The sequence below is a fragment of the Lepidochelys kempii genome, chromosome 5 (genome assembly GCF_965140265.1).
Source record: "Lepidochelys kempii isolate rLepKem1 chromosome 5, rLepKem1.hap2, whole genome shotgun sequence".
Taxonomy (NCBI): domain Eukaryota; kingdom Metazoa; phylum Chordata; order Testudines; family Cheloniidae; genus Lepidochelys; species Lepidochelys kempii.
The window spans coordinates 61,635,455-61,652,356 of record NC_133260.1 but is presented as its reverse complement, the minus strand read 5'-3'; the positions used below and the strand labels follow the sequence as shown (position 1 = coordinate 61,652,356).

The window sequence follows — 16,902 nt, the reverse complement described above, 5'->3', positions numbered from 1 at the left end:
AGACCTCTGGAAGTATGCACCCCCTGGCAGGAGTTTTGGAGTCAGCACCTGGAATCTCTGTGGCACTGGAATCGCTGCATGGACAGGCTGAGGGACCGACAGTACCATTCCCGGGACTGTCGCCAATCCCCCCAGGGCAGCATCACCACGTGTGGCTACATCTTCATGACACCAAGCCTGCTCTAGTTCCTGATCCCTCTCCACATCCTGGTACCACTCGTTAAGCATGAGGTGCCCCAGGATGATGCTAAGGCACATCATGAGCTGCTAAAGAGGGTTGTCACCAACCTGGGCCTCCAGGTTGAGGAATTAGAGGAACCCATAGACGCCTTCTTTAATATTCTCTGCCCCATGGCCCCAGTAAGGGTAGTTTTACCCCTACATGAGGGGGTTACTAAAATTACAAATGGCCTCTGGCAAACCCCCTCCTCCTTGCCTCCGATCTCCAAGAGGGCGGAGTGCAAGCACTTTGTGCCATCCAAGGGCCACGAGTACCTTTATACCCACCCTGCTCCCAATTCCCTAGTGGTAGAGGCGGTCAACCACAGGGAGAAACAGTGTCAACTAGGGGCTACTCCTAAGAATAAACACTCAAGGAGACTGGACTTGTTTTGGGCATAAAGTTTATTCATCCTCCAGTCTACAGTTGTGGGTGGCCAACAATGAGGCTTTACTAGGCCACAGTGATTTTAATATGTAGCAGGCCATGACCAAGTTTGAGAGCGCCCTTCCTGAGGCTTCTAGGAAGGAGTTCCAGGCAACCCTGGACGAGTACTTGACTGCAGCCAGAGCAGCTCTACAGACAGCATCAGACGCTGTAGACACAGCTGTCCATAGCATCGGCCATCTCATTGCGCAGGGCTTCCTGGTTGTTCCTCTCTGTTCTTTCCTTGGAGACTCAGCAGTCAATGCAAGACCTCCCTTTTGATGGGCACACCCTGTTCGCAGAACAGATGGACATTAAGCTCCATGGCCTGAAAGATTCCCGTATGACCGTAAAAGCACTGGGCTTGTACATCCCCAGCCTCGCCCACAAGCCATTTAAGCCTCAGACAGGGGAGCCACCCTCACCAAGACACCCCCCCCCCCAAAAAAAAAAAATCCAGGGGCTACAAGAAGCGCCCTGGTCAACAGCCCCCGTCTACATCCCAGACGGGCTCAACCCGCAGTAAGCAGACAGGCAAGCGCACGTTTTGAGGGCACACCTGAGAGTGACCTACCAGACTGTACCCTGGATGCTTCCTCTCCTCTGTTTGCTAGCCGCCTTTCTTTCTTTCTCTCCCTCTCTCTCTCTCCCCCTCCCTGCATGGGCGTCTATAACACTGGACCGATGGGTCCTCAATACGGTGGCACAGTGTTATACCCTTCAGTTACTTTCTATCCCACCCCCACTCTCCATCCCTCTTCAGGGACCCCTCTCACAAGAATCTTCTCATACAGGAGGTAGAGGGTCTACTACAGCTGGGTGTGGTGGAGGTAGTTCCTGTGGAGTAGAGGAACAAGGGTTTCTATTCCCAATACTTTTTAAGCCTCAAAGGCAATCTGTGGCCCATACTAGACCTGCGGGGCTTGAACCGCTACTTAGTGAAACCGAAGTTCCATATGGTCTCCCTGGCTTCCATCATCCCCTCCCTGGATCTAGGAGACTGGTACTCCGCCCTCGATCTGAAAGATGCGTACTTCCACATCGGCTCCTTCAAGGAACACAGACACTTCCTCTGGTTCATGGTAGGTCCAGACCGCTATCAGTTTGCAGTCCTCCCATTTGGCCTAGCAATAGCATTGCGGATATTTACCAAGTGCACGTCAGTGGTGGCGGCTGACGTCGGGGTATCCAGATCTACCTGTACCTCGATGGCTTGTCAAGGGCAAGTCCAAGGGGACGTCACGGTGCTGCTAGCCACATGCCATTGCCTTTGCCTGTTGGTGAATGATGACAAATCCATGTTAGTTGCTGTTCAGAGGACAGAATTCATCGGAGCGGTGCTCGACTTGACCTGCACCAGGACGTTCGTGCCGCTGGAGAGATTTAGGGCACTGACGGACCTAATTGCGGAAGTCTTTGCGTTTCCCCTGATCACGGCCAGGGTTTGCCTACACATACTAGGTCACATGGTGGTGTACGCATATGTGGTGCACCACACCAGGCTCTGGATGTGACCCTGCAGCTATGGCTGGCAACAGTCTACTCCCAGTCCGGGGACCACCTGGGGAAGATCACCATCCCCATGACGGTACTTACCTCGCTGCAGTGGTGTACCGACCCCGGGAAATTCCTGGAAGGAGTTGTCTTCATCAGCACTCCTTGTCAGTCAACTTGGTATTAGATGCCTCGGATGGGGGGGGCACACCTCTGCATCCGAGTCCAGACCCAAGGTATGTGGTCCCCAGAGGAAACGACACTACACATAAACGTCAAAGAGCTCAGGGTGGTGTGCCGAGCATACACAGTCTTCCTACCTCACCTGTTGGGCAGAGTGGTCAGAGTCCTTACGGACAACACAGCTTCGATGTTCTACATCAACAGGCAAGGTGGAGCGCAATCCTCGGTCCTTTGCCAAGAGGCACTCCATCTCTGGGACTTACGCATCGACCATGGAATCCATCTAGAACAGTGGTTCTTAAACTTTACTGCAGCCTGCACCCTTTGGTTATCAAAATATGTTCTCGCACCCCTTATCAAAAATCATTGGAGTAGGTCAGTTCTTTAAACCTAGATATATTTTGTTTGTATATTACAGTAATTGTTAAATGTATAATGTTAATTAATAAATACATAGGTTTGATGAAACAAAGTAGTTGTACTTAACGTGCCAGTGCTTAATTTGTGTTTTCGGGGTGATTTACCTTCTAAAAAAATCTGGCATGTCTCACACCCCCAGAAAGGGCATCTCGCACCCCAGGTTAAGAACCACTGATCTAGAAGCATGTCACTTTCCGGGGGCCAGGAACATGCTAGCAGATCACCTAAGCAGGGACTTCTCCTCTCACCGAGTGGGTGCTCCACCTGGAGGTAGCTGGCATGATCTTCTAGAGGTGGGGAACTCCGCAAGTGGATTTGTTCGCCACCAGGCAGAACAGAGGGTGCCACAGGTTTTGCTCCAGACTGGATCTGGGCAAGGGCTCCCTCTCCAACGCCTTCCTCCTGCCGTTCCCTCCAATTCCGCTCATCAGCAAGATCCTAGTGAAAATCAAGAGGGACAAGGCACAGGTTATCATGATGATCCCGGCATGGCCTTGCCAGCACTGGTTTAGGACGCTTTCAAGCTTGTCAGCAATCCCTTCCTGGCCCTGACCAGACCTGCTGTCACAGGATCACGGCCAACTCTTGCACCTCAACCTTGCGTCCCTCCACCTCATGGCGTGGATGTTGCGTGGCTGAACCCGGATGAACGGGCCTGTTTGGATGGTGTCCAGAAGGTCCTCTTCGAGAATAGAAAGCCCTCGACTAGGCAGACCTTCCTGACAAAGTGGATGAGGTTCTCCCGCTGGGCGGCCGAATGGGGCATTTTCCCTTCGCATTCTTCAGTGCAGTCGATCTTGGACTATCTGCTTCATTTAAGGAACCAGGGCCTAGCGCACTTCTCTATCAGGGTGCACCTGGCGCCCATTTTGGCCTTTCATCCGCCAATCCAGGGGCCGACTGTGTTCTCCCATGACATGACGGTCAGGTTCCTTAGAGGCCTCGAGAGACTCTTTCCTCAAGTCCAGTCCCCGGCCGCTCAGTGGGATCTCAGCTTGGTTCTGTCCAGGCTCACAGGTCTGCCCTTTGAACCTTTTGACCTTGTGCTCCCTATCTCACTTATCATTGGAAGGTAGCTTTCCTGGTGGCAGTGATTTGTCGGCGAGGCAAGTCTCTGAGTTGTGAGGCCTGACCTCAAAACTGCCGTACACGGTCTTCTATAAGGACAAGGTCCAGCTCCAGCCCCAGCCCCAACCAACTTTCCTTCCCAAGGTGGTGTCCGCCTTCCACATGAGCCAGGACATCTTTCTTCTGGTCTTCTGCCCTAAGCCAGAGGAGACTAGTGAAGAGAGGCGTCTTCACGCTTTGGATATAATAAGGGGTCTGGCTTTCTACCTAGATGGGATAAAACTTTTCTGTACGTTGACTCAGCTTTTCATCTCTACAGCTGATAGGATGAAGGGCCTCCCAGTGTCCACGCAAAGGATTTCTAACTGGATCACCTCTTGCATTTGGTCCTGCTACGAGATAACAGGAGTCCCTCCACCGCCAATCATCAGACCCCACTTGACTAGAGCGTAGGCATCCTCGGCAGCCTTCCTGGCACACGTTCCGATTTCAGAACATCTGTAAACTGCGACGTGTTCCTCAGTACACATGTTCAGGGCCCACTATGCCATCATACAGCAGGCCAGGGATGATGCTGGGTTTGGCAGAGCTGTGTTGCAATCTACATGTCCGTGAACTCCTTACCCACCTCCCAGGGGTACTGCTGGGAGTTACCTAAATTGGATGGACATAAGCAAGCCCTCAAAGAAGAAAAGACAGTTACCTTTTTTCGTAACTGGTGTTCTTCGAGATGTGTTGCTCATGTCCATTCCACCAGCTCTCCTTCCCTGCTGCCGGAGTTTCTGGCAAGAAGGAACTGAGGGTAGAGGGGGCCAGCGGTGCCCCTTATACCGGCGCATATGTGTGTCACTCCAGGTGGTACCAGAGCCAGTTCCTTATGGATACTGCTGAGGGAAAAACTTCCGGCACCAGTGCATGTGACAAGCGCGCACACACACCTAAGTTGAATGGACATGAGCAACACATCTCGAGGAACACCAGTTACGGAAAAAAGTAACTGTATTTTTTTCAAAGAAGTGCAAATTAATCAATGCCTCTCATGGAAATTACCACAGAACCTTGCAGTATATTGAATCTTTCAATATGATTGTGGAAACTGAGGTATCATTGCATTGTCTCTACTGTTAAAACAATGTATAAACACAGTTCTTCCCAAAAAGGGGGGATAACATGGATGCAGTAGTGGTCACTGAACATAGCAAATATTTTGTAATTTTAAGCCATTATTAAAGAGACAGGACAACTCTTACAGTGTAGATAAGTCACTGGCCGTAATAAGCAAAAGAATCCTTCTGGTAAATCTTGAGTAATCTCTTATTTTGAGAGAAATAAGGGCATAAACTTGCAGGCCTTTTATGGACACACACTCGCATTATAACTGTTTGCATGTACTCCTGGGCATATTTGTGAATTACTCATTGTTTATGGTCACTTTCAAGGGCGGTCTCCTTGCTGAAGAACTCTGAAGATAAAGAGAAGTATAACATAGCAATGCAAAATTATGGTAGATCACTCTGGTAAGCAGTGTTTTTTGTTTAAGTTGTTACCTCTTGCAATATCACAGTATTACTTGGAGAAATTCCACCACAGAACAAGGAATGGCCACATCCTTCATTTAATGGGTACTTTATGATAGATAAGCTATTCATATTTAACTTTCATTTTAATCTTAAACCATTTTTTATCATATGCAGTACAAAATTTAGAGCTTCACTATCTTATACGTACTTTCATTAAATTGCTTTCAGTTTCCCACTCTTAAAACTCTGAGCTGTACCCATAATAATTCAACAGTTAGGTTTAACTTTAGCATTCCTTGTCTCTATTTATGTAGTTTGCAGAAGGAAGCTCAAACTCTCTTGGTTTTTCTACCTGCCATCTGACTTGGAATTTATTCCCTTTCTTTTTGCAGGTAATCCAGTTTGTAGTGTGAGTAGTTAGCTGTATGTTGTCACTACTTTTTAAAACAAGAATTTTTTTGTTGAGATCGGTGTCCAAAAGTTCCAGGAGGTTGCCCATATTGGAGTCTCAGGTTATGTGAGAAATCCCCACAGAGTGGCACCTTGTAGCTAGTATTCCTAGGATAGGGTTGCTCCTGTAGCAGAGCTGTGCTATTGCTTTGACCTTTTGGGGTCATGCTGACTGACTTGAACTAGTTCTCGAAAACAGCACTATAGCACAGATTATTCTTCTCTTTACGATGTCTGCCTCAACAGTCAGAACAGTCTACTAGTCCTCTGATTCCATCTCAGGGGCATAGGATGGAGAGAATCTTGACGTCGGAGGACAGTTTCAAACTGCTTCCTTTGTGGTGGCTTCAGCTCTGTTAAGCAAGGTTTTAGAAGTAAATTTTTTTTAGGCAGGAAATATCTACCCCTGACCTCAATGTGAGTGATAGAACCAGTGCCCTCATCCTAGAGAGGTCATATCTTCCCATCATATTTTTCTAAGAGCATCTTGGTAGACTAAAGAGATTCACTTAAGTGTTGTGATGCTCAACATCCTCATTCCAAGTTGCATGTATTGTATGTGAGTGTGGTCATTTCTGGTCTTCCAGAAAGAATTCAAAATGATGCAACATTTTTGTGTGAGTACAAAGTTCTCATGATTGTTAATTAAATTTAGTAAATAGTCCTATTGCATTTCTGCTATGATGGTCTTATTCATAGCAAGATTGCCAAATCTATTCTTCCTCCTCCCTCATAGAAATCACTAGGCAGTATCTTTTTGTATCACACTATAATATCGTTCCCTGGATAGTATGTGTGATCAATTAATATTAGTGTGCTCATATGTTGATACAAACGTCAGATAGTTCCAACAAGCCGTAACTATTTATTTAGCAAATCTGACTAAATGTTGTATTTCTGAGCTAGTAACATGGACTTGAAGCTTTCACATAAGTGAAATGGGATTGCAAATATCCACATTAACAATAAGTTCATCCACCTAGAATGAAGGGTTTGAGGGTACACTAATAGTTCTACATTTCTTAAAACCAAAATTCAACCCCTTTCTTTTTAATATACTGGGCTTCTAAAAGACAGCGTTAGTGAATTTAGCTGATGGTTGTACAGATCATGAACTGGGGCTCCTTAAAACTGCAGTTCAAAGCTGATTTGGGGCATATTTTTTTTTTTTTTTAGTGCCATAGGTCAATATGACAAGGCCATCCAGGCTTACATGTCCACTCCTCTCACAGAGTTAGAGAACATCGTAGGAGTTGCACTAGCTTACTTCAAGAAAGGGCTTTTACAAGACAGCATTAAAGGTAAGTGTCTGTTTAAACAAAGGTACAGTACATGGCCTGACACTAAAGGAATATGGCATTTTCTAGATGAACACTTACCCCTTTTGACTTTGTACTCCTGACTGACCCATTCTGTCCCAACTTATGCACGCATTGGGGTAGTATGGGGTATAATAAAGGCAGAGAATTTTCAGATTTTCATATAAAATTCATCATAATCAGCAGATTGCTACTCAGAAAGTTGCCATGAGCTATTGCAGTGTACTGGAAAAAATATCTTTTACATATCAATTGACATTTTCAAGGCAGGACACCGTGGTAGTACCAGTACTTGCTTACTCTCTACATCCAGTATGCGAGGGTAGGGAAATAAAGGTATTATGAACAAAGGTGGATGCTAAACTTTAAAAATGGATTTTTGCTGCTTGGGGCAGGGATCTTGAAACATCAAGAGAACGCATTCCTTTCCTGGATGTTCCTTTATCACTTTTCAACAATTTTTAGCATTCATTACATATGAAAATTATTTAGGTTTCAAAGTCAAACACTCAAAAGTTAGGAAATGCCAGACTTACAGTTGCATGTTCTTGTGCAACCTTAATTCTGCCCCTTTATGTCCAACCTGTGCACTGAATGTGGCAGGGGTCCTGTAGGGGAAAATGTATGTGATCATGTAACTAAAGACTCTCATAGTGCATATACATGTCTGTATCTTGTCACTCCAGAATGCTTTTAAATCTCTTGATTGCTTTTTTAAATTCCTATCTTAATTTAATATTCCCAGCCTATGAGAGAGCCCTGTCTCTTGCTGAATCTGAACAAGACAAAGCCCATATTTTGACTGCTCTTGCAATAATGGAGTACAAACAGAACAAAGTGGATGCTGCAAAGACATTGCTGTTTAAATGGTATGTGGATGGTGTAGCATGAGTATGTGTGAGAGAGAGAACTTGTCAGAATTTGAAAGTACTGTTAGAAGCTTTAACTTGGAAGTTTTTATTGGGCTTGCTTTTTTTTAGCCCAAAAGTAATGAGGTACAAACACTGAAGGCAGCTTTGTAAATTAATCTAAAAGCAGTGGTAATGTACCTACCAGTAGTACTTGTCTTCACATTTGTTGAGTGGCTTGCTGTGTAAGATGTTTTTAAATTTAAACTAAGATATTGTTCAAAACTTAATTTCCTATTCTGTGGCATTCCTTGCAAAATAAGTTCCAAGTTGCTATCTTAATTTTCTTCAGAGAGTTTAAAGTCTTCCATCCTTAGGAAAAGAGTGTGTGTGTGTGGTGTGCAGCTATAATAAATGTAACTTTTTCTTAATAAAAATTTAACCTAAGTAATTAAAAATCCCCCAAAGAATAATGCTGTAAACACCACATAGCATCATGGTAGTATTCTGTAGATTTCACTTAAAGATCAGCAGTCCTGTTTCACCTCTGTATTTTGTAAGTGGTTTTTTATCTTTCAGGATTTTGAAGATTTAAAAAAGTGCCTGGTCTGTTACTGGGCAGTTGGCAGCCAGAAATTAGCCTCTACCATTTCAGTCCTCAGTGTTGAGCAGAGTGGCTGACTTTACTTTCCCTAAAAAAATGAGGAGTCTGCTGGCACCTTAATGACGAACAGATTTATTTGGGCATAAGCTTTCGTGGGTAAAAAACCCACTTCTTCAGATGCAAGAAGTGGGTTTTTTACCCACGAAAGCTTATGCCCAGATAAATCTGTTCGTCTTTAAGGTGCCAGCAGACTCCTCGTTGATTTTGTGGATACAGACTAACATGGCTACCCACGATACATTACTTTCCCTGTTTACCAAAGAATACTGTGTCGGAAATATGGCCATATTGACCATCTCTATCCTGCCAGCAAATCCTCAAGTTACTGAAATAATTGAGGTCTGTGACCTGGTGCTTTAAATCCTGAGTAATTGATGATTAATATGATGTAGGAAAATGTTATTTCTAGTTAGTCACGAAAGTGTTCTTTCTATTTTTAACATAAATTTCAACAATGAGTGCTTCCTACATATCATTAGTCACTAGCATTAAAGAAAACTAGTAAATGCTCTGGAAATGCATCATTTTTAACTGGAAGCATGTAACATTATAAAAAGTGAAATCTGTCAAGACTTTAAATTTTACTGTTGGGTTTTACACCCATATAGTAGACTTACGGCAACACAAAAACCTGCAAAAAAGAATTTCACATAATTAGACATATTTGGTGTCTATAGCTGATATTAGAGTATAACTGTAATCTTGTGATGGAGTCAGAAGAAACAAAAGGTCTAAATGTTCTACTTATTCTTTTGTGCTTTTTATAAAATAAGTATATTTTTACATCTGTAGTTCACAAAATTTGGTTAACCAGGATGTTGGAGGATTGTTTTTCCTCCATTGATTTAGCAACACAGCATAGAAGTAGGATATTAAATTTTTGACCTCCAGTGAAATCATCAACACTAAAACAAAACAATAGGACCAATATGTTTAGGAACCTTTTCATATTCCATTGCTAAATTACAATAGGCAGCGTCTCCTTTATATTCATATTTATTTCCAATTTTAGGATGTGACCACCAAATAAATGAATTCTCATAATTCCATATTCTGATAGTTGTTTCCTTTTAATTTGATCAGATGATACTGCAGCAATTTTCTCTTATATCGGAACATCTTGAATTTGTGCAGTCTCTTGTGATGTGTAGTTTTTTGCACCAGTTTTTCTCCCTACAGCTCTCCTACTTCTTCATGGAAAGCAGTTCTGCTTCTGCATTACTATTATTCAAAGCTTTCTATAAAACTACTAGATAACACCTACTTTTGTACTTATTTAAGCAGCAATATAGTTAATTGTTTTTAATTTTTTAGAATATTCTTTATAGAGATGAAAATTATTTTGAGTTTAAAAAAAAAAAAGCAATACTTCATTGGGCTTTGATTCTGTATTCCAATTTTCCTTCCAAATTGGTTCTAAAGTTTCACCAGCAGTGACTAATGCACATACATTTCATTTTAATTTCCTAACCTCCTTGCACGTGTTTCCTCAAAACAGCTTCATGGAAAGTGCAATGCATACAGTTAAGCATGTGCAACAGCAGAACTAATCTACTGATTGGACTGCAAATTGTCTCCCTTAATTCCTTTTGCTATAGCATGGAGTTGCAGTAGTCATATATGTATTCATGGTACAGTGCAGACTGCTAAATATGAGATACTGACAGAAGATGTAAATATTCCTCCCCTCCCACCCCCCTTCATCTGTGTTTTTTGTTTGTTTGTTTTTTTTTGTTTTTTTTTTAACTGGGAAATGCATATATCCTGTACCCAGAATGCTAGCTCTGTGCAGATTTTATTACTCAAACACAATTAATTCTACAGCTACCTGAATTACAATTTTATGTAAGAGGGAATTCTTTTCCTAGCAGAGATTGGATCTTTTTTACTTTAGGGAATCTAAATCAAAGCTCTCATAGCAAAATTATTTACATCAGATGTCAGATACTGCCATGCCCTCAAAAAAGAGTGTGTGTGTGGGGGGGGGAGGAGCAAACCTCCTCCCCAAAAATCCGTTTGCTTAGTATGAGTAAGTGAGTTTATATTTATAAGATTATGTATACTATTGGAGAAACTTTTGCTTCAGGAGAAAGTAGATGCATAAGGTTGAGGAGATATTTGACTCCATTACCAGGCATTTTTTATGGCTACTCTTTTTTTTTTTTTTTAAACAAAGACAACTAAACATGCCTGATGCTTGCCAAGCAGTAGTCATGAGCTTTAAAAGCTGAAACCCACGTAACTCCATTGTACTCAATCTTATCCAAAGGATTTAAGAATATTGATGTAGGACTGAGTTTGAGAGTCCTATCATGAGAGGGTATTAATTCAGTGCGTCACATTATTATTGCTGGATTAGGAATTCAAACATACTGTGAGCTAAAGAGGATGTTTTGTTGCTCTGAAGAGGTAGTTTCAATTTGGAGTGAATCTTGTGAGTAAATTGCTGTTTGTTGTTTAACCAGCACTTACAACACTATGACAAGTGGAAGAAGATGACAAATCCTGCAAACTGTACTTGAGGCTAGTATTGTATTACATAATAACCTGTTTTCCATTGTATTTATAGCTCTATATTAAAGGAACTTACTACAGAAAGCCTGCAGGCTCTGTGCACCCTAGGTCTGGCAAAGCAGGATGCTACACTTGCAACAGCAGCACTTAAAGAATTACTGAAGCACACAAAAAGCAAGGATAACGTTTATGAGAGATGCCTTATTACATCTGCTGTGTATGCGCTGCAAGGTAGAAATGTGGGAGTGCAGAGGCAAGCTTCCAGAGCTGTCCATAGGTGTGTGGTCTGCATTTTTGTATATTAATGGCAATTAAACTTTTACCCTCCCATGCAAAACTATCCTTTTTAAACTTTGTGAGTGCTGGAACAAGACTTACTAAGCAAATATCTACCCTTTTACAAGATACCAGAGTTTGTCTCTAGGTATGTTAAGAGTGAAAAATGTAATTCATTTAGATCAAGTCAAATGGCAGAAGCTGCCTCTATTCTTGCATTTTTGAAATACTGTCATAATATCTTTTTATGGGATCAAATTGTTTTACTCTTAGGAACACATTACACTGTGGTACACAGTTATAAATCTACTTATGGTCAGCATGTGTACTATAAACTTCTGTGTGCTTATTGTCAACTCTCTGGATTGTTCAGTAGAAACTTACCGATAAAGCTGGGAAAGGTCTGCACTGTAACAGGTTCTTCTCTGCAATGATCCCCCAGGTTTTATCTAATGTAATCTTAAATGGTTTCTTAGGCAGTTGAGTCCATTAACTAAATGTTTTTTTGATTTAATTTTAAATGTGTGTGGGAGGGAGGGGTTAAGTTTCAAGCTGTTGCTCTTGGTTATGCCATTAACAACTACCAACTTGTACTGTCACCTCTCATATGTTTCAGACAGTTATCCTACTCTTCTCTCTTTCCAGATTATCTTAAATTCCCTTATCCCAGAGTAGGTTTCTGATCTTTAATAACATGTCCCTGTTTTTTGACGACAGTGATACATTAGGGAGAATACCGTCTATCTAATCTATAATCGTATATGTCTGTTCGCTTTAAGTCACTAACCATGGAAGCTGTTTGCATAACTTCTTTTAAGAAGATTACAGATGTAAGCGTTGATTATAGTAGCGGGTCTGAAAGTAGATGCCTATCCAGAGATGTGACAAGCAGGATTCGCATGGCTAAGTACACCTCTGTAGGAAATGCAAATCTGAATATCCTTACTCTCTTCTGTAGTAACCCAGATGATCCTGCTCTTTGGTCTCTTCTCTCTCGACTTGTTCCTCTGTATACGCCACATAATGCAAAGGTAAGTGTGTTGCAGTTATCCTGTATTAAGCTTTGACCATGTGTTAAGCAACATATATTTGAGTAGAGTTCAGTAATTACAATTTTTTAATATGCTATTGTGCACTAATTAACAAGAACAACTATTATGATTGCATTCACAATTGCAGGCAACTTGTCAGAAATGCACAACTGCCTTCTTTGTGTGTATGCTTTAACAAAAGCAGTGATGCTCCCCTTAAAATAAATAAAAACACTATGCATCAGCTTGGAAGAGAAAATACTTGAATGTAAAATTAGTTCATATTGCTGATCAAGGTCAAGATCAGAAGCATGATCCTGTCATTTCAACATCCCTCGTAAAACCCCAGCATTAAACAATAGAGATGTAATCTGTTCAATATTTTTCTTTTAGGGTGGAGCTGTGGCAGGAAATGTTGCTCATATGCTTGATTTAAACCATGGAAAGGTTTGTTTTTCACTTCAGACTTTTTAATTCAATAAATAATCCTAAAGTGAACACGTTTTGGCTTTTTATAAAGTAATATTGAAGCACACTAATGTTGCTTATTCTTCATGTGTAGAAAGCCCTGCTGCATACTGCAGTTAATCAGTTGGCGGTGGGATGTCATTCAGCTGAAGATGAGAAAAACAATGCACTGAAGGATATCCAAAAGGCAGTACATCTTTTTCCAGGTGATCATTACTCTATCACAAACATTCATGCTGCGATTTTTATTTTAAACTTCTATTTGTTAGGATTCCAGTAATATTTCGGGGAGAGGCCTTTGATCAAGTAAAATAGAATTAGCTTTCCAGGGACTGTTTGAACACATCAAGGGATAGGTAAATGCTGAAGTTGAGGCTCACTCTAACAACACTGGAAATTATTTAATCTCCCAATAGGAGAAGAGATTTGTGGTGGTGGTTGTTTCACACACCAGTCTCAAAATTCGGATGCTCAATGAATTATATATAACCTGCTGCACTGACCTGGAAAGATCTATTCATGATTTTTTTAGAGTTTTTGGATTGCAAATACTGTATTAATTTACTGAATGTTGGTTAGTGCTACAAGCAGCTGTCCTATTAGCAAATTGCAATCTTTGTTATTATAGTAAATGCAAAACTAATGTTGAGACTGTGAAATCAAGCACTCAGAAGTCAAATACCAAAATGCTAAATTTCTTCTACAGTGTTAATGCTGTGGTATGCATTAACGTAATGCATAAAAGAAAAACTTTTTTTATCACTTTCTCACAGATATAGGATGATTTGACACTTTCTGGAGCTTTGTTTCATTTTCCAGTATTTATTCATTGTTCTCCTTCATCCCTTCTCAAAAATCTCCTTTGCTATGATGCCTACAAAAACTTTAACAGTGTAGGCTGCTGGTGTGCTGAGACCATTGCCTGTCATGCTGACCAATATTGTCTTATTGTTTTTTTGTCTGTCTGTATCCATCTGTTATATCTTGTCTTATACGTAAATGGAGATCTCCCTGGGGCATTAGACACTGTCCCAATGCAACTCTGGTCCATGACCTGGATTTGTAGGCACTATGATAATGCAAATAATTGTATAGGCGGGTCTGATACTGGTGCCTGTTAACTTTGTTGCCCAATGCTTCTCATAAGACTCTGTTTTCAGGTACTTATGACTTGTCAAAATTTTACCCATTTGTCTTAAATTTTCCATAGTGAGTATCTGCCTGTAGGCTGAATTTTAGTTTGGAAAATTTCAGCCAGAACAGTTCAGCTGTTTCTGAGAATGGGATTAAGAGAAAATACATTTTTCCCATTTAAAAAATAAATTCTGGTGATTCTTTCTTTCAACAAAGTGAGCACCTTGTGCTTTGAAGTCCAGGACTTGTAACTTGGCAGGGTAGTGGCCTTTGTGTGATTGGATGTGTCTCTTTGCCATCCCTATGAAAACTTCCCCAAATTCAGTCAAATTATAAAACCTAGAATAAACCCAGTTTGTACTTGCTAATAGAGATTATGGACATTTTAGCTTCTAAAATCAAGAAAGATTTCATCCTCTCTGAGCATGTTTGAGCCTCTAGTGCTGACTGGTCTTTGCAGGCACCATCCCCACAGAACAACTTAGTATGCTACTTTCAGCTCAGGACTACAAGGGCAAAGCTAGACTGTTCTAGAATGGGCACTGGAACTGAGAGCAGAGTGTCTCTCCCTCCTGTGATCTCCCTGCTGACACCTTGGCAGCCCGGAGGAAGAAGCAATCTAATTTGAATACAGAGGCGACCAGGTGGGACCAAAGAAGATGATTGTGGCAAGTAGTCTGAGACTGGGTACAGAGGAGAGCAGGCAGAGACGCTGAGAGTGGAAGCAGGATGGTTAACCGTGAAGAGCGGAGGCTGGGATTGGATAGGCAAGTAGAACGAGATTGGACAAGGAGTTAGGGGTAGGGAAGAGACCGTACGGTACAAAGATCAGGATGGAGGGAACAGGGCAGAAGGGCAAGCCCTGAAAGTTTGACCTCTAGAGCACACTCCCCTCCAAAGCCTGGAATAGAATATAGAATTCCTGAGTTGCACTATTCCTCTGCCCATAGCAATATCTGTGAAACGCACTGGCAAAGTTTGTGTCCCTGGCCCCCTGCCCCCGCCCCCCCAATGCTGGTCCACAGAGGATAACTTACTACTTCTACTAACTTAAGAGGTCTGTGCAGTGGATCTTAAGGTTCCACCCCTACTGAACCATGTGGTGGTTGATACAGTGCTACTTGATGGAATTAGTTTTTTCAGTTTGGTTTAAAAATAAAAACCTAGGAAGTTATACGTGTTGTTTAGTGTGTGGCATGGGGCCCACATGTTGCACCGTGAAGAGAAAACACAACGTTGAATAGCTGCTCATTAAGTGAGCACCAGTCCACTCTGTACACTGAATGAGGCAGGGGTCCTATGTAATTACTGTATCATAATGCACATACACAAGGGGGCTGAATTAAGGTTGCCAAGGCATGCTTGATTCTGGAATTTCTTAACTTTTGAGTGCCTGAGTTTGCAACCTTAATATAGTAACTGAAGTGGGAACATTGGATTTGTATGGGACAGAGGTAAACATTTGTTGAAAACTGTGGAGCTGTTCTGGGATTGCAGAATATATAGTGATGTTCAGGGAGAAGCAGGTTCTTCACAAGTGTTGGACAAAAGGAAAATATTATGCCATAACCTCTGGGTAGTGTTTGGAAACACTGCAATAAGTGCACAGTTTTAACTATACAAAATTCCATCATTATGAAGCAAAGGAAACTATATTCCCTGGAGTGTCTTAAAACATTCCCTTCTTTGTAATAACACTTAACATGTAGCCTAATCTAAAAGGGTTCTCTGGGACTCAGTGATGTTGCTGCTAGTACACACAACTTCTCAAGCACTTAATGTAAAAGATATCATAGAATCCAGCTCAATATATGTTCTAGGAATTATTTGGAGGAAGTTCTATGGCCTGTGTTGTACCGGAGGTCAGACTAGAACAGCGGTTCTCAACCAGGGGTCTGTTGCCCCCTGGGGGTCCGTGAGCCCTTTCAGGGGGGCTACAGAGCCCCATGGCTCAAACCCAGTGTCCTAAGCCCCGGTGCTGAAGCTGGGAGTGGCAGGGGGCTGAAGCCGGCGGTTCCCCCCCATCCCAGCTGGGAGCAGTGCAGGGCTGAAGCCAGCAGCCCCAGCGCGCCTTCTCCCCCAATGAAGCTGGGACCTGCACTGGGAACACAGCCCCTAGCTACCACCTGCCCGCACCCTAAGCTACTTCCCTGCCTGCACACAGCCCCTGAGCTACCCCCCTCACTTCACACAGCCCCTAGCTACTCCCTCCCTGTACCTGAGCGGTTTTCCAACTCTTTGAACGGAGTCCCCCCTTTGAGTTGTATTTTTTGGTTTGTGTTCCTGCCACAGCCCAGACAGGCGGGGTGGCCTCCTGAGTAAGTCGGGGTGGAGGGTGGCGGTCTCTCCCTCGACGCTGCTGTGTGGAGCTGGCTCGAGCCCTGCCAGCTCTTGTCACCCCAAAATAGAAGTAAAACTATGCCTATGCCCACGGGTCCCCCCCCGGCCTGGAGTCCTGAGCTTTGGCTTCAGCCCCACTGCCTGGGGCTGAAGCCGAAGCCTGAGCAACTTAGCTTCACAGGGCCTCCTGTTGTGTGGGGCCCTGGGCAATTGCCCTGCTTGCTACCCCCTAAAGCTGGCTCTGGCTTTTATGCAGAAAACCAGTTGTCATGGCACAGATGGGCCGTGGGATTTTTATGGTGGGGGGGCTTAGAAAGGAAAGAGGCTGAGAACTCCTGGCCTAGAGGATCATAGTGGTCCCTTCTGATCTTAGAATCTATAAAGTATTTTTTCTACTGAGCCCATCAACATATCTGACTGCTTTATTTTGTGCTTACTCATCAATAAAACTATAAGTTCTGTCTGTAGAATACTTATCACTAGTGGTCATGCATGATTCAGAAATAAAAGCTCGACTTTCCAATCTC

General features: G+C 42.7%; 1 protein-coding gene and 1 long non-coding RNA gene across 9 annotated transcripts in view; one reads left to right on the top strand and one right to left on the bottom strand.

Annotated features, from left to right (window-relative positions):
- Positions 1–16,902, top strand: part of SKIC3 (SKI3 subunit of superkiller complex) — an 86,083-nt gene that overhangs the window by 53,733 nt on the left and 15,448 nt on the right. For all 8 annotated transcript variants that reach the window (XM_073344528.1, XM_073344529.1, XM_073344527.1 and 5 more), the window contains exons 28-34: positions 5,251–5,328; positions 6,958–7,082; positions 7,846–7,969; positions 11,182–11,403; positions 12,361–12,433; positions 12,827–12,880; positions 12,996–13,107. In XM_073344528.1, the coding sequence (XP_073200629.1) occupies positions 5,251–5,328; positions 6,958–7,082; positions 7,846–7,969; positions 11,182–11,403; positions 12,361–12,433; positions 12,827–12,880; positions 12,996–13,107 (788 nt within the window). The remainder of the gene's footprint in view (positions 1–5,250; positions 5,329–6,957; positions 7,083–7,845; positions 7,970–11,181; positions 11,404–12,360; positions 12,434–12,826; positions 12,881–12,995; positions 13,108–16,902) is intronic.
- On the bottom strand, positions 621–2,482 carry LOC140911451 (uncharacterized). The gene is made up of 3 exons (XR_012158970.1): positions 2,243–2,482; positions 1,797–1,920; positions 621–938 (listed from the first exon to the last, which is right to left on the bottom strand). It is a non-coding gene; the product is annotated as an uncharacterized lncRNA (long non-coding RNA).